The 21525-nt window shown below is 38.9% G+C and overlaps 4 protein-coding genes and 1 non-coding gene across 5 annotated transcripts; 1 reads left to right on the top strand and 4 right to left on the bottom strand.

The window, feature by feature from the left end:
• Nucleotides 1–838: 838 nt before the first annotated feature.
• On the bottom strand, nucleotides 839–5569 carry LOC101301260. Its single transcript, XM_004310085.1, has 17 exons — nucleotides 5122–5569; nucleotides 4720–4883; nucleotides 4390–4465; nucleotides 4211–4252; nucleotides 4062–4124; nucleotides 3932–3981; nucleotides 3818–3845; nucleotides 3580–3657; nucleotides 3390–3500; nucleotides 3256–3316; nucleotides 2849–2965; nucleotides 2626–2747; nucleotides 2392–2461; nucleotides 2253–2294; nucleotides 1956–1996; nucleotides 1385–1511; nucleotides 839–1120 (listed from the first exon to the last, which is right to left on the bottom strand). The coding sequence occupies exons 1-17, from the start codon at nucleotides 5482–5484 to the stop codon at nucleotides 1011–1013; spliced, it is 1665 nt and encodes a 554-aa protein (XP_004310133.1). The 5' UTR covers nucleotides 5485–5569; the 3' UTR covers nucleotides 839–1010.
• Nucleotides 5570–6439: 870 nt separating this feature from the next.
• Nucleotides 6440–7870, bottom strand: LOC101313673. The gene is made up of 2 exons (XM_004310192.1): nucleotides 7747–7870; nucleotides 6440–7164 (listed from the first exon to the last, which is right to left on the bottom strand). Exons 1-2 carry the CDS (start codon nucleotides 7868–7870, stop codon nucleotides 6440–6442), a joined length of 849 nt encoding a protein of 282 aa, XP_004310240.1.
• Nucleotides 7871–8907: 1037 nt separating this feature from the next.
• LOC101313382 (RNA polymerase II C-terminal domain phosphatase-like 3-like) lies at nucleotides 8908–15313 on the bottom strand. Its single transcript, XM_004310191.1, has 12 exons — nucleotides 14766–15313; nucleotides 14503–14635; nucleotides 14358–14413; nucleotides 14201–14258; nucleotides 12687–14084; nucleotides 11823–12425; nucleotides 11590–11736; nucleotides 11231–11499; nucleotides 11008–11119; nucleotides 10668–10925; nucleotides 10512–10558; nucleotides 8908–10418 (listed from the first exon to the last, which is right to left on the bottom strand). Exons 1-12 carry the CDS (start codon nucleotides 15311–15313, stop codon nucleotides 10355–10357), a joined length of 3693 nt encoding a protein of 1230 aa, XP_004310239.1. The 3' UTR covers nucleotides 8908–10354.
• A 3151-nt stretch (nucleotides 15314–18464) lies between these two features.
• Nucleotides 18465–19523, top strand: LOC101300977. Its single transcript, XM_004310084.1, has 6 exons — nucleotides 18465–18523; nucleotides 18623–18691; nucleotides 18807–18890; nucleotides 19029–19151; nucleotides 19263–19355; nucleotides 19479–19523. Exons 1-5 carry the CDS (start codon nucleotides 18479–18481, stop codon nucleotides 19311–19313), a joined length of 372 nt encoding a protein of 123 aa, XP_004310132.1. The 5' UTR covers nucleotides 18465–18478; the 3' UTR covers nucleotides 19314–19355; nucleotides 19479–19523.
• A 1669-nt stretch (nucleotides 19524–21192) lies between these two features.
• On the bottom strand, nucleotides 21193–21265 carry TRNAK-CUU. The gene has a single exon. It is a non-coding gene; the product is annotated as a tRNA-Lys (tRNA).
• Between the last annotated feature and the right edge of the window lie 260 nt (nucleotides 21266–21525).

Here is a 21525-nt window from a genome sequence, read left to right as displayed (position 1 = left end):
AACGGATGGTACATACTAAAATGTATAATTTTTGAATAAAATCAATGCTAATTAAGTTCCTTTTGTGCATTATGAACATGTAAATCTCTTTAATCTGATCGAATTAGTTTGTCTCTCGTCTAAGGAGTCAAAACAGCTGAGTTTGTGGATGAGGAGAATAAAGAATTGATATTGAAATTATGGTTTGCTCTTCCTGATCTTTGCCTTCGACTCCTCATTTAGGTTTACGGGGTAATGGAAAATCGCATCATCCGTGAGGAACGCATAGCACCTAATATGATCTGTCTGATTTACATGGTTAATATTACGCCAATTGAGTTTGTAAGAGCACCCAGTCCTTGACAACCATACACGCGAGACCCTGGAGGTGGTTAATGTGGGCAAGGAGCTCGACGCCAAGACGAAGACCTTCAGGTTCGAACTAATTAACTTGGATATATTTGAATAAATGTTTATTGAAGCATAGATTTGTATATCCCCTTTAGCTTTGTCTTTCATGTTACCAAAAGCTTTTGTTCTGTGGTTTCGGATTAGAGTATTTCCTCTTTCTTGACGTTACATTTATTCATAAAAAAAAAATACACCCGGTTAAACCTCTTTATGCTAGTCGAACTGAAGAGACCTAGAGAGTTGCTTAAGGCCAACAAACCACACGGACCAGCAATATACAGACAATACAGTTATACACCAAGTTATTGTTTCAGACTTTCGGTGGTTAAGTATTAGAAATGAGTCTTCGGTGGTTATGCTGTTTCAAACTAGTTCAATGCCACATTAATGATAATTAACCTTGTAGATTGTAAATGGTACAATTAGAGTGGAAGTCACACAAAATTGGTATATTTGAATACATTATATACATTTGTAATAAGGACTTACAGATGCCCTTTGAAGGCACAAATTAATGACCGAAAAGGTACCATCAGGCCTCAGTGAGTGGAAAAAGATGTATAAAAAGAAAGAAAGAAAAAAAAAGAACTCCAGTTTTCATGTGTACCAATGGATCTTAACTATGAAGCCGCTTTTACCGTGGAAGAGTCTTGGTCAATTGTCTTGCGCGATTCTTCCCAAAGCCTGTGCTCAATCCCCAGTTTCCTGAGTTCCATAAGCCCTTCCTCAACTGTCAACACACGGAAGCAAGAATCCAATCAGAACTAAAAATATAGAGCATGAATTTTTGTGATGACTAGTGAAAATCAGTGAAGCTATTCTGCTGAGACTATCTTAAAGATTGAATCAGTGACATTTCAAGGACGGGACAAACAACTGATTGACTGAGCATGCACAACCAGTGAAAAGGCCCCAAAGAGGGAGTTGGGGAGTTGAGCATTACTAAACAGGGAAGTTAAGCATATGACACTAGGATATATATTAGTAATATTACCATCAACAGCATCATGTGAAGATGGTGCATGCCCACTGCGGTTAATCCAAAACTGAACTCTTTCTTTGGCAATGTTCTCCTCTATTCCAAGAACTTTGGCTCTTCTCCAAAAGTAAGTAAGCCAAGCCTGTTAAAGCTGAATGTTATAAGAAATTCCATTGCAGAAATTCAATGTGGAAAATAGATCATAAGAAGTATGTGAACTAGGATGTTCGTGACTTAAAACATTATTAAAGGACTAGTGACTTTAAACCATGTTATGACGAGAGACTTTGAACCACACTGTACGGCTTGAAATAGTTAGCTTTATTCTATTAGAGGAGCCATGTTATGAAGTGACATGTATGGAAAAAGAATATGGTCAATATAGTGCTTAAACAGTGTACGGCAAAGGCTGATGAAATCAAGCTCATTTATAAGACCCAATTAGGACAAAGGACTCACCTGAAACAAAATGTTCTTTCAACCATGAAAGTCATACTTATTGCAATTATAGGGCAGATTTAATTGTATACACAGGTATGTTATTAACTGAATGAGATACAAATTCAGCTCAAATGAAATTTCATACCTCCTTGAATAGAACATCTTCAGACTCCTCTGGACTCAACTCTGCAACAAAACAATTGAACACATTCAGGTCATTATCACACAGTGGAGAAATTAGTGCTTAGAATTGCATCATGGCACATTAACAACAGTCAGCACATGATCTTTCCATAAATGCACATTCTGTCGAGGTAAATTTATTGCATGCTGATGCATGGTTATTAATTGTTGTTCTAGAATGAACTACACAGATTCTTATGTTCATTTCTTTGTTATCGGAATACAGTACGTTTGATATAGAGGAATAAGAAAGACATACCAATTGCCTCCATAAACTTTGGATCGGATGGTGATTTCATATCTGAAAATATCAGTTATGTATCAGGACAGTTGGATTGGCTAGCAATCATTAGAATATTGAACCACACATGCCCAAGAGGTAGAAGTAGAATGCATACCCGAGAAGGATAGCCGAGCAGAGTTTGATCGTCGCTGTTCGGCTAATGCAAGCACAATATTCTCCTCGACCTTCATTATATTAACCATGACACATATTAACAACAAGGCACTACATTACCAAAAGAGAACATAACAGCAATGTAAAGACACATGATATTGTTAATGCCTGATGTTTTATTTGGGAAACTGCAAAGAGAGAACAATATATAAATGAAAGGAGAGCAATGTATTACCTTCAGGAAAGCAAGCTCCTTCAATCCCATCTCAACTGCAAGCATACTCTCAATGTTTCCTTCTCCAGTTAAATCATTCAAGTCCTGAACAAGTTTGTTTCTTTTGTCAGGATCATCATCACCTGTTTCAATTAAAGTAGTATTAAACCCTGGTAAACTACTCCTATCACTACTGAAAACCAGAAAAACATAAGCCAACTGAAAGCACAAGATAGTTACTCACCTTTTTCCCATGATTCCTCCTTGGCTTTTTGTCCGGCAGATACAACGACCTCAAATGGTAGAGGAGCTAAGGAAGACCAATGTTCGTACTTGGATACTGCAATATCTGCACAAATACCTAAAGACATAATAAAATTTGTGTAAGATAGAGTGAAACACTGTAGCTGAGAACCATAAAGTCCAATGATACAAAAAAAAAAAAAGAAGCTTTCATTGCTGAAGGTAGCTTTCTTTTAGTTGTCTTGTAAAGATGGTTAGTAGTTAAACTAATGTTTTTTTTTTTTTGAAAAGAAACAAGTAGTTAAACTTATGCTATTGATAGGCAATGATTTGTCCGAATAATATTTTAAGAATCATCCATAGATGACATTGCTTTCTCTACTAGAAATAAATAAAGATGTAGAATACCGTATCTTGAAGCCAAGCCCCAGTTACGTGCTAACCAACATCGCTTCAGAACTACTTCTTCCTGAAAAGCAGATTTAACAATTAAACCTTAGATGACTACTAATAGGTTCCAGGCAGGTACCCAGAGGCATTACCATCTCTTTTTGAGTCAGCACCATTCTTTGAGTCATGGATCGAAGGGCTTTAACTTCAGATTCAGCTCCATGTAGTTGTTCCATAATAGCTGCATTTGCTTCTTTTGCTTTCTGAATCAAACAACATTCAGTTATGCTCCAGATTCAGCAATTCTTTAACTAGGCTGGAAAGGTATCATGGCATAGTTACCTCCACTTCAGACCGAAGAGATGCGGCCTGTGCAGAAACTCCACCCTTTGGTTGTTGTTTTAAATCTTTGAGAGCAGCCTATAAAGAGGAAAAAGCCTCCTTAAAGTGTTAAAAGGAAAGGAATGTGCTCGGAGCATCCTATGAACAACTACAAGTAGCACTCATACAGTCATACCCATATTTGAGTTATGAACAAGGAATTTTGAAATATGAAAAAAAAAAATTATTCCTTAATTACCTCTTTTTTTCGCAAGTCGGCTTCTTTCCTACAAAGTAAGTATAAGTACTATCAATAAAGAAAATGACTGAGAGATAAAAGGCATGCATGAATGTTATTTGAACATAAGCATACCTGCTTAAAAGTTTAGCTTCCAATGACACACCTTCTTCAAGAGCAGCAACCTGAAGATTTGCAGACAGCTGTCATCCATTATCAAAGCCCCATCAAAACATTATGACGCAGCTTAATGTGAGGCAATTACCTGTTTTTCAAGTTCCCTAACTCTGGCTTCTGCTTCCTCACATCTCTCTTCTTCATGCCGGAGCTATAGGAAATTTTGCAACAAGTTAAAAATAAGCTCAACTACACTTGATTACTAAGTGCAGAGAAAGCAAGGGGAAATTTGTGCACCTTATCAAGATTATTTTCCTTCTCTTCTAGTAGCACTTCCACCTGCAATGAAATAGTTACCCAAAATTCAATTCAAGGAAAGGAAAAAAAATAATAGCCTTCTAATATCTTTAAAATATAGATACAATGAGACATTTTGGACGCAGAAGTACTCAAATAAATGCGATTTGTTTTCGTACTTCATCACGCAGTGCAGAAGGCTCACGTAGATCTCCTGAATCTTTTGATTTGTTATTTCCTGCTTCGGATAAGAATCTGCAATAAACCCATCAATTACGTTCAAATCGTAGTATCACCTAATCCTAAACTTGTCGGCTATAGCTGGCAGGGCAAACTGCATAAGTTTTTCCAAAAGCCATAAGAAATCTACTTTTCCATCTAAAATCAGGGTCATTGTATCAGGCCTAAAAAGATCCTATTAGCAAGACATTAGCCTTTTACATTGCAGGCATGTGTTCAAAATGCTCGAAAACCATTATCAAAATGTCATTGTATAATTCTTCTGTTACCTGTTCTCTTTTTTCCTAGTTATGGTAGGAGGGTCCAACGGTGGCATAGACGTTGCGGTCCTCAAGGTTGTTCGAGGTGGCACCAACGGAGGTGCTGCTGTACGAAGAGCCCTTCCAGCCGACGTTGAGCGAACCGATACAGCTTCGTCCAAGTTCCGAGCCAACTAATCACACGGCACACATCCATTCTTCAACAATCAAATTAACAATAGCAGAGTTGTACATATACTACTGTATCAAAAATCAACATTATCAAACTGAACACAGCAGAATCTATGATAATGCCGGTTTAAATCAGAAAACACAGAGCAATGTACTACCAGAACTCAATTGCATTTCGATCCTAACTATCACCACAGTAAAAAGTAAAAAAAAACTAAAATCCAAGTGAGAGAAATTTACCGCGGGAGAAGCCGATCTAGTAGAAGTGGTTCTCCCGGAGGGGACGGCGGGCTTAGCGCCTGGACTGTTGGCATTTCTGGAGAGAGAGAACGGCGGCGGAGCACTGTAGCGGAAACCGAGATCGTCGTCATCTTCGTCGTCGTCATCACCGGTGTTCTGCGAGGCCATGACCTGCGCGAGGCGCTGAGCGGCGGCCTTGGCGGCGAAGTTCTGAGTGCGTTTGATGTTGGAGATGCCGCTGGCGGAGGAGGAGCGCGCGTGGTGGCCACGCACCGGAGACATTGCGGGGGATGTGGCGGTGGGGGAGTCGGTTGTCCATTGGCGAGTGTAGACCGGGCTATCGGTCCGGCGAGTCCGGTCCATCGGAGTAGTGATGTCACTAGTGTGGGGGAGTATCTGGTGGAGCTAGATCGTCGCGGACACGAATGCTCTATGCTCGGAGTCTTTATTAGACTCAGAGTCTGAGAGAGATTTAGATTAAAGAGACCGCAGTCTCTGAGTGACTATGTTTAAAGATGTGGTTAAATTATGGTGGCGGTCATTTTCTGTTTACCCCGAATAAGAAAGACGGTGATTTTTGGAAATTTCCTTATTGACACCGGGTATATTTTTTTTTATTGGGTTCAGCTGTTATACACATTTGTATGACATACATTAAACCGTGAGTTGTCTGATTGTTTAGCAATTCAAAATTCAAGACGATCGGACGGCTCACGACTTAATGTATGTTATACATATATGTATAGTAAAAATGTCCCATTTTATTTGGTAATTTGAGTTTTTTTTTTCTTGGTAATTCGATCGTGTCACCTAAGCATGAATCATTTACAAAGAACTCTCGACATGTCTTATACATACGCACAACGATCTCTCGACATGTCATACACATAAGCAGAACGCGTTTAAGTATATTTTTTTGAAATATTTTTTAGAATGTGCGAGAAACGTAACAATCACTCATCTTAGATTTTTGTTATATTTTGATGATCGAATATCTAACAATAAACTTGCGACTTAATTTAATTGTTTAACATAGATTAAAAACTATCATTCTCAAAAACACTATCATTAACCGGCAAGAAAGAAAAAACTAACCGAGAACAAACAAAAGCACAATGGATGCGAACCAATCTGTATTAAGAGGATACACAGATTTTCGAAACAAGAACAATCGTAAGTGTGTGTAACCCAGAAAAAGCTGTTCAATGTTTGTCAACAAACTAGTGAACGAAAACTTATGTGATAAATTTACCAAACAATTCTACCGGGATGATAGTAGATATATAGATAATACACATTCAAAGTCAATTGAAACAAGTTAAGGAGATCGAGTGCATCCTGTAAGCCTTCCAATGAAAAAAGGCCCTAATTTGGACTTGGACCTTGGAAGTTCGGTTTTCTTCGTATCGATTGCTCTTGCCATCTGAGCTCTCAAAATCCTGTTCTCTTCCTTTAGCTTCTTGATTGTATCACTCTTATCCTTAATATTCGATATCAGTGTCTCCTGCTGATGCGTGTTTTCATCAATCAGTTCTGACACCCTTTCCTCCAAAATTTTCGCCTTCTCTAAACTGCGTAATGTCTCGTCCATGTTGCCATTCAGTCCTCTGGCCTCCATAGCCTTATCACTGCTAGCTGAGGAGTCCTTCCGCTCATTACTCATCAACACCAACCTATCATCCAGCCTTCTAGGCAGGTACTCATGAAAGTTAGCATCATCAGAGCTGCATGTGGTTTCAGTTTCAATGGTACTGTTTGGTATTGCCTTGAGTTTCAAGTATCCCGAGATTTCCTTCTCGCATTTTTGGATGGTTTGCACTTTGATGCAGTCTAATGAAGACAAGGATCTCAGCTGAGCAGCTTGAATCAGTTCAGATCTTAGCTGATCGTAGTTCTCAGCTAGAGAACGGTACGATTTGTACAAATCTTCCAACCTGGTTATCAGCTCAGGTTTTTTTTTGAAAAACATCTCAGCTCTCCTTGCAAATGAATCTCCATCTTCTTGAATAATATCCAGCATCAGTTGAGTCTTCTCATCCAAATCTGCAATAATATATCATCACCATAACCATGTTTCCATGTAATAATTCACTTCTTCATATCCGTAACATGCAATTCAATTTCAACTCGTATAAATAATGAATCATATATGTAAATACACTTAAATACTCATACAAATGTCTTGGAATGCCACAAGACAACAGGAACAAAATCAAATATTCATGCTAAGGAGTAAGTGTGGCAGCAGCTTCGAGTCCCCAAGTTTTCAATCAAAACTGGGGAATTAAATCATGTCTGACTATTATTTGAGACAATTTTTATTTTTTATTTTTTGCTTATCCCCCAGTTTTTCATATCAATCATGACGAGCATTGAAGCGAGCTAATATTAATCCATGAAGATAAAGTAATGGGAATGAGGGTTGCATCCTTAAACTCCATATTGCTAAGGATCAGAAACCATCAAATTCTTAGCGTGCAGGAAAGTCTAGGGCAAATCCAGGCATGGAAGAAAGGAGAGAAGCATATATAAACGCATAGTGAACAAAATCAACAAATCAACCAGACAAAACTCAGCTTGTGGTCTAAACCCTAAATCCGAGCACTCAGAAAGATAAGTACAAACCGGAGAGGGTAGCTTGAAGCCACTGAGAATGATGAGGACGATTATGACTGTCCCTCCACCAAGTAAAAGCCACAGCGTGGTCTTCTTTGTCCATGGACGTCGATGTCTCTTTTGAGTTCGCCATTGTCTTTCTCAGTAATCGATCTCCTCCTATATATTGATCAGATAAGAAACCCTATTTGGTATTTTTATATGGACAATCACGGCCTAAATTCGAGGACAAAACAAAGGACTTGCCAAAACTTGACAGCCTTAGTGAATTGTGATTCCTTTTGAATCTCTATTTACTGTACGTGGACTGTTGACTTGGAAAAGAAAAAAGAAAAAAAAGAAAGGATTAAATCTTGGCTAACATCTTGTGAGATTTTAATTGTTGCCTATATATAAATATAGCAATAAAAAGGAAAAAAAAATCATCCTTTAATACAAGTAAATACCCTTTATTACCATCAATAAGAAATAAATACTAGTATTTGGCGAAATGATCAATTAGTTGCAACTCGAACATCTCACATGATCAATTCGTTCTAATCCAACAAAATGTTTGAGATCGATTATGCATTGTATCCATTCATGCACCTTGTAAATATGGTCAATTTTGATGGAATTATATCAGGAAGACTGGAACCAAGAAGTTTTTTTTTGAAGGTTTGTATTCAAAGTATAAAACCATTCGTATGTGTTATCTTGGAAGTCAAAAACTTAATACATTATATGTAAATCCCACAAATGTTCTTCTCGCTTTAATGATTTAGGAAAGTCTCTCCGGCTATCATTTAAACAAGTTAGTTTAGGTGACCAAAAATCTATTTTTTCTCTGTATCGTAGATGACAACTAATAAGGTCAATCACTAGTAAATTTTGGAACTTGTAGGGAAGTAAAATATAGTGTTAACCTTGTGCAAGAATGGAAATTCGATATACATTAGAACGAGAGGCTGACATACTAACACTTGAGCCTAAATTTGGTATTGATCTTCAAATTCATTTGTCCCTTTACAGTCCTCTGAAAATAAACTTTTAGACAAGTACGAGTTGTTTTGGCAATAGGGTTGTTCTGCACTATTGAGATAAAAAGTCATTCGAGGCAACTCCAGCAAGTTTTACTTCACATTCCTATCACCCTAAATGTTCTGTATATGCTCCATCTTGTTGTCTAAATGTCTAATAGTTGGTGACAAGTTACATTTCTAGTCGACACTATGACCAGAGTTCCATAACCATCCATTGTAGTAGTGTCAAAGACCTTCCATCATGGCACCAACTACAAATGTTACTTGCGTTGCTACCAACCGCAACGCAAACAATGAGCATGGGATTGTAGTAACAATTAAGGTAGGAGATTGAGGTTTAGAGGGTGTTGTGATTCGACTGCGAGGAGGGGGATGGATGATTTCCATGAGAGGTGGAGACTGGCATTGCTGAATCGCAATAACCAGAACTCTGCTACTGGTCATGTATCTTTGAAGTTTCAGTACAAGTGACACTGGTAGCCTCTACTTCTGAATTCTGATAGTTAATCAATGTCATTCAAATGTTTCCTGTTAATGCTGCTGTCAAATCTGAACAAATGAACTGCCAATTTTCCTCTGGCCCTATAACTTCGAAATCAGTTTTTCATTGTAGCTACTATCAAGTACTTCCAGTAGCTTCATAAACCCCCTTAACCCTTTTATGTGTCATCATCATTTGAAATCGATTGGATTAGAAGACCTCGTAGGATACCCTTGCCTCGAACTCCAGTTGTTATAGGGAAAATTCCTTCCAGGTCTCTATTCAAGTGATATATGTAAGAAGTTTACCTAGCTTAAGCAACGGACAAGGTCGAAGACCGGCAACAACTTTTCTGTCTTCAGTAAAAAAACTTGTCATTATCGACTACATGGTAAAAACATAAGAAACCGAAGGTCAAAACCAGCAAAGACACTATTCTATCTCTGTGTAGTAAATTTCTTTTACCAACTTATGCCCCATGTTTTCTTTTTGCAAAACCAATTTAGTTAGGTTGGGACTAGAGTTGAATAGAAAGTTAGCCAACCAGCCCCAGTCAACTATGATTCCACCACACCAAGTTCAAATCCGAACCAGTCCCTCTTCCAAGTTAGGGAGGCACTTCCTTATCCCTCCCTCCGCATCGTCTCCGAGCAGTTCCGATTTCAGCCTCTTATTTTACGTTTTGGATCCACAAACTCACTGGCTATATACATCTAATGGCTGGAAGTTGTCAAGGGAATCTGGTCTCTCAGGATTTTTCAAGAAGAAACCTGTTAGGGGAACAATGCTCCGAACCAAATCACAATCACCATGCTCAAACCACCACGATTACTACTTCATTATTCTTCAGGAGACAGCCCCACCATGACAGCAATATTTTAGGCTCAGGGCTGTTTCATATGCTTGGGAGGATTGGCGAGGCAATTTTAGGGTGCAATTGCCAATTAATGGGTGGACATACGAATCAAAACAAGGCCAAGCAGTGTCAGGTCAAGCCCAACTCAACTCCCGCATGACCAGACCTAAGGTTGGAGTTCTGTCACGACTCCAAGGTGATTCGTGAGCCTATGTTCACATCAGTTTTAGTTTACCAAAAGGGTTAGAATGTGGTTCTTTACGATTTAATGGCAAAATCTTGCTCATTTGCCCTCCGATAAAGCAAAGCTGAAGCTTCCACCCTGGACAGATAAAAATGGGAAAAGAGAACGTCAGAACCAAAATGCAATGTGATTTTATATAAAACAGAAACAAATAAAGCATATCATGCTCACCAGCCAGGATGCACAACATATTTTCCAGAAGAAAGAGCCCAATTCACCTGCTCAAACCAATTAATGTCATACATAGAGAAAGCGGCAGAGAGGGCAACACACCAAAGTTCAAAGCATTAGGTACAGTTCTGACATCAGAGTATTAGAAACACCTACCTTGTCAGTCCCAAGGGAATTGGCAACTACATGGGTAACCTGATCATCTATCTGGTTGGTGCACACAGCACCAAACTGTTCAGCTGTTTGCCACAAAGGATGTAGGTGGGGATTTACCTCACCAACTGGAAACACCCTGCTAAATACTATACGACAACCACCCAAAATCTTTTGCTGCTCAGAAGCCAGAATATTTCTAACATCTGCTTCATCTAGGGAAGGATGGGAGAAAAAGATCTGATGTATCTTTTCAATAACCTATAGAAGCACAAAAACATGTAATCAGCAAAGAAGTCGCCAAATTTTTGCAATCTCAGAAAAAGTTGAAAGCAGTCATCACCGCCAATGAGGATGCCAGAGTTCCATCTTCATGTCTCTCATCATGATCTATCTCAAGAAGGGAAGGACCTAGAAGCCCAAACTGCCGTCTGCTACAAGGAAAGTAGGTATACCTGTACACCATCAATGCACAAATGCATAAGACTCCAATGCAAGCAAGGATGCCATCCAACATGCTATCACTCAGAAACTAAATCTTCAATTTAATTTAAGAGCACAGTTACCTTTCTACAACTATCAAATTCAGTTTGTTATGCGGCCAGACCCTCACAGAATCATCTATAATTACAACGGCTGATTCCATACCCAAAACTCCTTCCAGATCCTTACTCTTAGGAACTCTTTCATCACCATCATAAGGATCCCCATCATCACCTCTAGAAATAACTCGTCCAGCAAAAAGAGCGCCTGTTGGATCTAACACTTTTGCCATTTCTGTAGCATATAACTTGTTCCCCATAGTGTAAAGATGCATCTCAAAAAGATGACTAGCCTGATGTCCAAGGCGGCAAAAATTGTTCAACTTTCAAAGATAATATAAAAACAAGGATTTCTGTCAAGACCAATATAAAGACAAACTTACCTTCTCTAAAAATTTCCACACCCCAGGCCGCAATTTGGTCCACATTCCCATATGTTGAAACCGGAAGAGATGTCTTTGTGGCTCTTTACGATCCTGTTCCTCTTTCTTTCTCAAAATTTCATCATGCACTGGATCGACTTCTACAAACTGAGTGACAACAAAATTATGTAAGTAACAACCCTTCAGAACAATTGGTCACAAAAGACCATTTCCATACGTCACGATGACGTTACCTTAGCTGAATTAAGAAGGGTGTGATCTAGATCCAGCACAAGGCACAGCTTGTGTGCTGCAAACATTTTCTTCTGTTCTTCTATCCTTCTTGCTCTCTCTCTTTGGATAGCTGCTTTTTGCTTGTCATCATATCCTTCAAATAGATGTTCAACATCTCCCCACGTGGCCGGTGAACGAGATGCACCAGCTGCAGTTGGTACAGATGCAGAAATACTTCCAGTATGCTGTTCCTCAGCTTTCAGATCAACGTTGTCTGGGTTGATTGAAATCAGTTCCGTAGATAGATTCTGAGAAGGTGTTGCTGGACTTGTTGAGACTTGGGAAACAGAGATAATATCAGCAATATTTTTAAGATTCTTGGTGAATTGGCTAGCAATATCAGGGGCTCCTAGAGCCCCTGACTGTGAAGTTACTGAATTGTTATCTGCCTGACTATCTTGCTTTTTCCCATTCATATCATCATTGTTTGCCTGACTGCTTGACAATGGGGGTACAATATTTCTTGACTGTTCATGTCCCACGCTTCCACTATTTTGAAGTGCATTACCATGAAGAAGTCGACGAGGATCCCGAAGTTTCATGCGGATTTTTCCTGCCTCATCCTGCAAGATTTGTAAATAAATAAATATGTAACCTATAAAAGGATTTGAGAAATTAATTAGCAAAAAAAGAAGATATCGAATAACTCTGCCAAAGGAAAGACATTATAACAGAAGAAGGGACTTTCACCAAACTACTGACCAAAGAACTTTCCTCACCTAACTAGTGAACAGTAACTTAAACTGTATCCGAGAGATTATGAACTAATAGGATAATAGCAAAAGAAGTGTATGCATATCAAAGGGATACAAGTAAGCACACACCGTTGGAGTTTTTTGTGAACAAATGGTTGGCGTCAGCAAAGCTCCAGATGTCTTTGATGGATCATTCACTAATGCAGCAGTTCCAGGGATTGAACTTGAGCTTGGAGGATATGTCAAACTTTCTTTACGAGCAGGAGCAGCAGCGTTCTGCTGAGCTTCTGCTAACTTAAGTATGTTAACCAACATGGTTGGATTGACAGCAATATCTTTAAATATTGCAGGCAAGGAAACCAAGCTTGGGGCCACTAACGGCACCTTCTCATTGGCAGTATTTTGGCCATTGGAATTGCCCTCTACAGTACCAGGAGAACTTGAAACATTAACCATTTTTCTGGGATCAGCTTCTTTCTTCTCCACGGTCTGATTCCTGTTAATTAAATGAGGTCCGACACTACTGCCGTCTTCCAACCAGACACCATTTCCAAAAGAAGTTTTTGCACCCCAACCAACCACTGAGTTTGCACCCCTTTGTCTTTTTGATTCAGGACCATCAAAATTCGAATCCTCAGGGGATTTATGCTTTCTTGAGCTTAATGTGATAACAGAATCCACTTTAGGTGCATTATGCACTTGAATTGAGGACTGTTGGTTAAGGGTCAAAGCACCAGCATCAGAATTGGCAAATCGAAGCCTAGGGTCTCTACTCTTAGCTGAAGATTTATTGGGCATATTAGAACCCAAACTCACAGGTGATGCAGTTTTTGCAGTAATTAGTCCATGCATGCCAGAGCTACCTGGGAGGGTGGTAGCAGGAACAGAAGAAACAACTTGACGACCCGAAACGGGGGGTTGTGGAGTTCTCACATTATTAGACGCAGAAGAACTAGATACCTCCCCAACAGCAGCATCATCCCCATTATCACCTTCCTCTTCTGAAGGAGTCGGGCTTGGAAGTTCACTCGTCAAAAAAGAATTGCGACTAAACTTTTGTTGATAGCTAGAAACAGCCTTAAGAGCCTCAGTTTCATAAACATGCATTTTTGAACCTTCTACATCTAGGGCCGCCCGAGCTGTCTCCCACCCTGATTTTTTTACCATCCCATTCTCAACAACCACTGGTTTCTGGGCAGGAAAACATGCTGGTGGTTCTCGTGTAGGAGATGGAAGGCTATCTTCATCATGATCCATGTGAAGGTCTAAGAGGGGTAGCATCAGTCCCCTACCCTTAAAACTAGATGATCCTGATCTTGGGACTTCAGATGATATATTTGGATTGCTATGGACCACAGATACCTGTGTATCTGACCCGGTATTAGCTGCATAAGTGAACACATGACTGGCATTTGCACCTGAAGTATCAGAATCCGTTTTATAAACCCCATTGATACACTGTATCCCATTCTCCTTAGTACCTGCTTTAGTTTGAGGGGAATCCATAGAGGAACTCATCACTTCAATCTGGAAAATAAAAATGTTCAACGTCAGTACTTCCTGGCATACCAACAATCAGCTAAACTGATTGCAAACAAGGACTGTGAAATGTTCCTGAACTACGTTAACATAAAAAAGCACACCTCTTTTAGCTGCTCTGCAGGAAAAGGAGAAGGATCACTCTTTGCAGAAGAAAGTATCCTGTTAACAAAAACAAGACAAAGCAAGTAACTACACGAAACATGGCTTTAAAAAAAATATTATATTGATGAACTAATGAGCATAAACACTAACACAAACCTTGATAGAACATCTTTATTCTGCTCCTTCTGGTCCGCGCTCATGGAGCGGAACACCTGCAAGAAACAGCAACAACTTCAATAACCAGACTTCCGAAATATTTAGAGAAAGCACTAACAACGTGATAAAATCTTGGGAGGCTTACAGAGCTAATAGCTCGTACAGCATTGAACAACTGCTGAACAAGAGCTTCTTTAGTCGACACATTTATCTCTGAAAGCACTCCTCGCAAGCTTTCCAAACTGTCAAGAAACCGGTGACATACATCCCCAAATGATCTGCAAAAACATCAACCAACAACAATCAACCTCAGACAATACATTTCCCTCAAGATCAAATTCAAATTCCGCGATCATTGCGGTCAATCCACTCCAAACAGATTCGAAAAAAAACAATCACTTCACTTACTTCTCGGCCTCAGTAATAGTCAGAGACTCCAATGCTTCCCTTAGCAAGTTCACTCGCTTCTCCCACACCCCATTCCCAACACTACCAGCCGCCTTGTCATTATCGCCGCACTCCGAATCAAAACCAATCTCCCCCTCCTCCAACTCCTCCTCCTCCTTCTCCACATCCATCTCATCGCCACTGTCAATAATCACCACTTTCTCATTGCCGGAGCTCACCGACGATCTCTGCTGCTGCTGCTGCTTCGATTTCTCGTCGGAATCCAACTTCACAAGGAGGTCATTGAACGGTTTATTCTGCACGGCCTGAGCCCAAGCCAGGTTAGCCAGACCGCCGCCGCCGATGCCGCGAAAGTGCGGATGGGCGAGGACTTCATGAAACGTCCAAAACCTAGCTCCATCTCCACTTCCTCCATTGGATTTCGGCTCAACAGCCTTGGATTCCTGCTTCACAAAATCCTCCTCACTGATCTCCTCCACTGAATTCGAATCGGGAATTTCACCTTCTTCAACGTCAACAACTTCTCTGCTACTCTCATCTCTTCCCATCATATTGTTCCACCCAAAACAATTCGATCCACCAACGATCATATATACACAAATCTTTCCACTCTCAGCAAACACAGCAAAAAATTAAAAAATCGTCAATTGGTTTAATCTTTTAGGTTAATTTTGCCTCCTTTAATTTTCGCCAAAGATCTGAAATTTAGCGCCACGGATTCGAAGAGAAGAGAAAAAAGAGGGGAGATTTATTGAAGTTGGTGGATCTGTGACGAGATCTCGATCTGGGGATTATTGGCGCGGCTTCGGATCGAGAAGAAGAAGAAGAAGAAAGACGAAGATAGAGAGAGTACACCAGAGATTGAAGAGAGAGAAAGAAAAGGGTTATACGGACGAGGGAATCTAGTGCTGGGGGGGAGGACTTTGAATCCGGACCGTACACGTCACGGATCTGGTGAGCTTTTTATGACATTAGAAAATTTCTGGGTGCGGTTGATGTTTGTGAGTTGTGAGTCACTGGGGCTCGTTGTGGCTCATGGCATGGCCGCCCAGCCCTGTTCGTTTTTTTTTTAATTAGGAGTTGGATTAAGGCATGAGTATTGCTTAAGACGAAAATTTGATGTCTAATTTTCTTACAAGATAAGTCCGATAAGACATCAAATTTTTCTTACAAGATAAGGGATGGTTGTTTTTTTATGGTTGTCTAATTCTCTTACGAAGTTGAAAAGAAGTAATATGATGTAATCGTTGTAGAATATCAGTTGTTTTTTGTTTTTTAATAAATAGACGTTAGCCATTGATATATTTGTTTATTTGATCATAATGATCAAAATAGTGGAAAAGTATATTGCAAACAAAAATAATATGAAAGATTGATTTAGGCTTGTGGAGCTAATTAATACGAAGGACGGAAATAGAAAGCTACAGATACACGACTGAGAAGTGAGAAGGATGACAGACCCCGATTCCCCCAAACTCCCAAAGTACCAAGTACGTAATTAATGTAAGGCAATACACGACTGATCACCAAAGGCCATTTTGATCCTCAATGTCATAGTCCACAAGCGACAGCCATGTGCCAAGTATTTCTAAGCCGTAACAAATTGGTTCTTCTGCTTTCTATTTTAAGTACCCGCAAGAAATATTCTTTTTTGGCGATTATGGATAATTTCTTCATTTGGTGGAGGAAGAACTTGGGTAGGAGGGCTGCCCTAGTATGCATTTGTAGGAAGTGAGTAGATATTTGGGTATTTATGATGCAAAAGAGCCTTGTACTGTCTAACGGTATACAGGGGAGATTTTTCTAAATTTTGGTCTGAAATGATTATGAATCAATGCTGGCTCTTTTAATAGTAACATTTTGAATGGAAGTTATGTGAAGTATATACACATACATTGTGAATATATTGTTTTAAAGGACACCCGTATCAAATAATGTATGGGGTCACAAGCTAGTCAACCTTTTAGTAAATTTTAACTTTTTAAAGTAAAATTTAATTATTTGTATGTACGAGTATGGTGAATAACTGCGTGTAGATCAGAATTAAAGAAGGTCTCTAAACCCTAATGGTGGTAGTACTAGTAGCGTAGCCATAAATCCTTTATAGGAGGGTCAAAATATAAATAGCTTATATTAAGCATGAAAATTATTCTAGAACTAGGTTGTGAGATTTACAGTAAATTGCAAATAGTGTATGATACTATATAACTTAATCCCAAAATGTTTATGATGCATGGTAAAAACTGAAACTAATGCCTAATTGGACTAACCATGTAAACTAAGAAGTAAATCTTACAAGACATTATGAGAAATTAAATAAGTGGTTAAGGACAAGCGGTAGTCTTCCATTAACTCAAAAAGAAATAATACTAAGGCTGAGCATAAGAAGAAAATAAAAGGAAAATATAACATTTACAAGCCAATAAATATATATAGTATTCTTTTGAGTCGAGAATTTAGAAAAAAATGCAAGTAAATTGGTTTGGCTTCTATTTTCGATGTTGTCATAGGGGTCAATAATAAGTGTAATGATACTACATATATGTACTAAAAAGTAAGAAAATTTCAACAAATCAACAGCATGGTAACAAGTTGAGAAGGGTCAGTTGAACCTCCTGGCCCTATGCTGGCTACGCTGTTACTATTAATCAGGTAGAGGCTTCATTTGATCTAACATAGAATTCGTTACCGCATGTGAAACCAAATATAATCATTTTTGTTTTGTAACGTTCATAAAATAGGGGAATCAATAACCTCAAGTACAAATTTGGTATTTGGAATTTATGACAAGAGCATTATGAATTTATGATTCTTTGATGTGGTGGTGCCACAGATGTACGTTTCTGTGCCCATAGCTATTATAAACATAGAGCCATACAAAGCTTGTTCATTAAATGGAATCTAGCCCACTCCTCTTCTCAGGTACTGTAAATTTATGATTTGTACCTCTCAGCAAGGAACTACTTTACTCTTGAGTGCTTACAATTCAAAGATTGAAACCCAATTGCAGCCTTTTTCTCTATATATATCTCTCCCTGGTGAAACTGGCTCGTATTTCGTGTCCAAAAGATCGACGAACATGTCTCGCTTATTTCAGAAAGAAAGCAACACAACGATTTATCACCGCCCGTTTCTCCCCAGTTGGGAGAAAAAACCTCCTGGAGATTCCCCTGCATCTCCAAATTCATGCAAACTCATTAATACAACTCGCTTCTCGAAACAGCTCCCTCTGGATCAGTCACTTTCACCTATTCCACGTACACATGCATTGACCGTTCTGTTAATCTCTCGCTGTGAAACTACTATATGTACACCCTTAGTTCATATGAATCATTATCAGAGGTAACTTAGAGGAGAAAAGAAGAGAAGAAGCTAGCAAAAATGGTAATCGGGTTGTTTCTACTTGAATTTTTGATGACGTACTAGCTCATGTTTTGCTTATCAGTTTATGTTCCATGGGTTAATAATCATGGCTAGCAGGATCAAGTTAAGGGGCTGAAGAGGAAGAAGAGCAGAGTTTCTACTGAAGGAGTTGAAACAGAAGATTATGTTCGTGTTAAGGCAAGAAGGGGTGAAGCAACCGATAATCACAGCCTTGCGGAAAGGGTACGTACACTCACACACACTGCTCTACATGAATGTCTTGCTAAATGGTTTCACAATCTTAAGAATTTTTGGATGGTTTTTTGCAGGCAAGAAGAGCGAAAATCTGTATGAGAATGAAGCTCTTGCAATCTCTTGTTCCTGGATGTGATAAGGTTAGCATACCAATCGATCAATGCACACTTATTTTATGTTATAGGCGTTTAATCACTGTCTGTGATAGTTGAGTGTTTTTTTTCTGTTAATGATTGTAGATAACTGGCAAGGCTCATGTACTGGATGAGATCATCAAATATGTTCAATTTCTACAGAATCAAGTAGAGGTAAGAGTCTTGCTTAACAAGTATAATGTGGATGATCTCAATGGCGGTTTGATTATGTCCTGGTCCTGGTCCTGTTTCATTACTCCTTAGCAACTGACCTCATTTCCTTGTTCAGTCCCTTGCGGCAAAGGTTGCTTTTGTGAATCTCACGCTATTTGAATGTGAGCAGAATCCAAGTAGAAATGCATGTGTTCCTGAGGTACTAGAACTGCGGTTAACATCAAAACACTTACGTTTTAGCTTATTAACATTTAATTACTTGCTTAATTTGTACACACCAAATTCTCTGAAGGATTTAATTTCATCATTATAAACGATATATATGCTGTCCCAGCAGGGGCTGTTGTCGTCTGTGCCAGAGTCTTGCTCTGTCTCGTTCATGTCTTTTGCAGACAGTGCGCCAAGCGATTCTGCTTCCCTTTTGCTCACACAGGATCAGAAAGCCACTCTGATCCCTCAGGTAGTGACACTTTATTTAAGAAGTAAATTAGGACATTATTTGTGAAGGAAAACCATCATATCTCTCAATATATATGGTAGATGTTCTAAACTTGACTCTATACAATTACAGGATGGTAGAGATTTGTTTTTGGACATGGAAGACCAGCCTGAAGCTATTTGACAACCTGTTCACCTTCTAATAAGCTCAGCAAATTATAAAGAGGTTTTCTATAATAAGCGCGCTCTTAAACAAGCAATTCTATGACTACTTCCCTCAATTACAAAGTTGATATACTAATTAACTGTATGTAGTAGCAAGTCATCTTTTGAACCCTTTTTGTTGCAGGCAAACCAGAAACATCAAGTTCAGTAACTTGAAGGGGTTTCTGTGGACTGATCGACTACTATTTGCGGTTAAACGCAGGCTGAATCAGATGTTTAAGTAGTGTAAAATTAATAGCAACTCCGACTAAATTACTTGCTATTCTGCCTCTTCATTCCGCTGTGTACTAATGAGGAGATCATTATCGATCCTGTTATATCGTAACTAAATAACCTCCCGTAGATAGAACATCGCATCTCCTCCCACCTCTCGATCTTGACTTTCTATGGCAGAGTGTATTATATACGCTTTCATGCATGGTAGCTCGCTGTGAATGTTGGATTTGTGCTCAACTACTTTTAATTAAACTATTAATATAATGGTTAGTTATCACCGGTTGTATATAATTATGTGTCTATTTTCTCATCACATACTACGTCATGTGATAAAAAGATAAATATATACAATAAAACTGTGAACTACAAAGTATTGAGGTGTGTAATTTACATGTTTTTCTTATCATGACTCATTATTGTACCTGTAAGATAGTAGAAATGGAAGGAGTAGTGTACCCCCTTATATCCATCATAATCCTTGTCTGACCAAAAAGAGAAAAAACAAACCACCCATCCTTCTGTTTTCTTTGACAGATTGATAATTGAAGTGTAAGTCTGTAAGCATTACTCTACTATGAAAGAGTGCGCGCAAACAAGTTCTTGCTTGAAGATCTAGACCAGCAAGACAATTTACCAAGCGAAAGTCTAAGTGCGAGACTGTATACAAAGATAACAATTTTCTGTCTCCTCTTTCCGTGACCATTGTTTTACAATTCAAGTCCCAGACAGAGACCTTGAGCCCATGCAAACAAGGTAAAAGAGTGAAAAAGAAACCGAGGAACCAAAACATGGAGGACACTGCAACAGCGGATAAGCAGCCTACAACATATGAGCTACCTAATACCGAAGCAAATTTAAGAGAGAGCAGTAAGTACTAAATCGGGGAGATCGACAGTATAAAACAAAGACTTATTCGTGTTGGAAACAGATCGAAATTAAAAAATGAGTTGATAGTTTTTATAGCCAATACTCTTAATTATACAATCATGTTCACCTGATCACTAGTTGACCATAGAGATTTGTACAAATGGCCATTAGATTATAGCTCATTTAAATTTAACGTTTAAATCCAAGTTCACCAGGTAAACGGGACTACTCAATTATATAAGTGGCGCTGCATAAATCATTAATTATAATATATTGTCTATTTCCTTAATCGTCTCATGTACATGTACGTATATCTATTTACTTTCTTTTTATTTTCAACCAAATAAAACACGGATTAACTGTATGTTTCTCTCCGGCCTCAACCAAAGGTGGGATATCCTTAATTGACCTCATTCTATGGTATATATACGATCTCAAGTCTGAACGCTGTACCATATTCTCATCAACGAGCTAGCTCTTATAACTTATTGTCTCTAATATGCATATCCATGGCGATGTCAAGAAATAATGCACTTGTTCTTCTGTTAGCATGCTATATATCCTGCTCAGCACACATCAACGGCCAAAGAGATGGAGGTACCGTGAAATGTCTCAAGGCATGTGATACCAATTTCATGATACCATGAAATAACAAGTGTTCCAACTTCCAAAGCATATTTATAAGTTAAGTCCATCAAAGTGAGAAGATAAAATTGAGGAATGAATTCGGTAAAAAGTAAAATTGAGAAAACAAACGCCCACCGTGGGGCTCGAACCCACGACCACAAGGTTAAGAGCCTTGCGCTCTACCAACTGAGCTAGACGGGCTTGTTGTCCACATGCCAAAGCTTTATACAATATTTCATTGATCGTATAATACAAACTCCTCTGTCAGATTATACACACATTATAGCAGATGTATAATTACATATATATATATATATACAGTACAGTCTTCTTCGTTACCAGCCATATTTGAGATTTTCAATCAGAGAGCGAAACAGTTATGGTCTCTCTGTACATTTGGATCGCTGAAGATGGCGGCTGTTGTTATAAATCCAAGGGCTGCCCCATCTGATCTACCATTC

The sequence above is a fragment of the Fragaria vesca genome, unplaced genomic scaffold (genome assembly GCF_000184155.1).
Source record: "Fragaria vesca subsp. vesca unplaced genomic scaffold, FraVesHawaii_1.0 scf0513160_u, whole genome shotgun sequence".
NCBI lineage: Eukaryota > Viridiplantae > Streptophyta > Magnoliopsida > Rosales > Rosaceae > Fragaria > Fragaria vesca.
Note: the sequence above shows the minus strand (reverse complement) of the source record. Positions and strands in the feature narration are given on the sequence as shown.

What these genes read in the sequence shown, in the direction of transcription:
- LOC101300977 (XM_004310084.1), top strand. Translation starts at nt 18,479, where the DNA reads ATGAGAATGAAGCTCTTGCAATCTCTTGTTCCTGGATGTGATAAG. An exon ending in TTCTACAGAATCAAGTAGAG is followed by an intron (nt 18,692 to 18,806) that starts GTAAGAGTCTTG and finishes TTCCTTGTTCAG; the next exon opens with TCCCTTGCGGCAAAGGTTGC. An exon ending in GAAATGCATGTGTTCCTGAG is followed by an intron (nt 18,891 to 19,028) that starts GTACTAGAACTG and finishes CTGTCCCAGCAG; the next exon opens with GGGCTGTTGTCGTCTGTGCC.
- LOC101301260 (XM_004310085.1), bottom strand. Translation starts at nt 5,484, where the DNA reads ATGGACCGGACTCGCCGGACCGATAGCCCGGTCTACACTCGCCAATGG. An exon ending in CCGACTTGCGAAAAAAAGAG is followed by an intron (nt 3,658 to 3,817) that starts GTAATTAAGGAA and finishes TCCTCTTTATAG; the next exon opens with GCTGCTCTCAAAGATTTAAA. An exon ending in TGCTGACTCAAAAAGAGATG is followed by an intron (nt 3,317 to 3,389) that starts GTAATGCCTCTG and finishes TCTGCTTTTCAG; the next exon opens with GAAGAAGTAGTTCTGAAGCG.
- LOC101313673 (XM_004310192.1), bottom strand. Translation starts at nt 7,870, where the DNA reads ATGGCGAACTCAAAAGAGACATCGACGTCCATGGACAAAGAAGACCAC. An exon ending in GCTTCAAGCTACCCTCTCCG is followed by an intron (nt 7,165 to 7,746) that starts GTTTGTACTTAT and finishes ATATTATTGCAG; the next exon opens with ATTTGGATGAGAAGACTCAA.
- LOC101313382 (XM_004310191.1), bottom strand. Translation starts at nt 15,313, where the DNA reads ATGGGAAGAGATGAGAGTAGCAGAGAAGTTGTTGACGTTGAAGAAGGT. An exon ending in GTTCACAAAAAACTCCAACG is followed by an intron (nt 12,426 to 12,686) that starts GTGTGTGCTTAC and finishes CAAATCTTGCAG; the next exon opens with GATGAGGCAGGAAAAATCCG. An exon ending in CTCTGGCATCCTCATTGGCG is followed by an intron (nt 10,926 to 11,007) that starts GTGATGACTGCT and finishes GTGCTTCTATAG; the next exon opens with GTTATTGAAAAGATACATCA.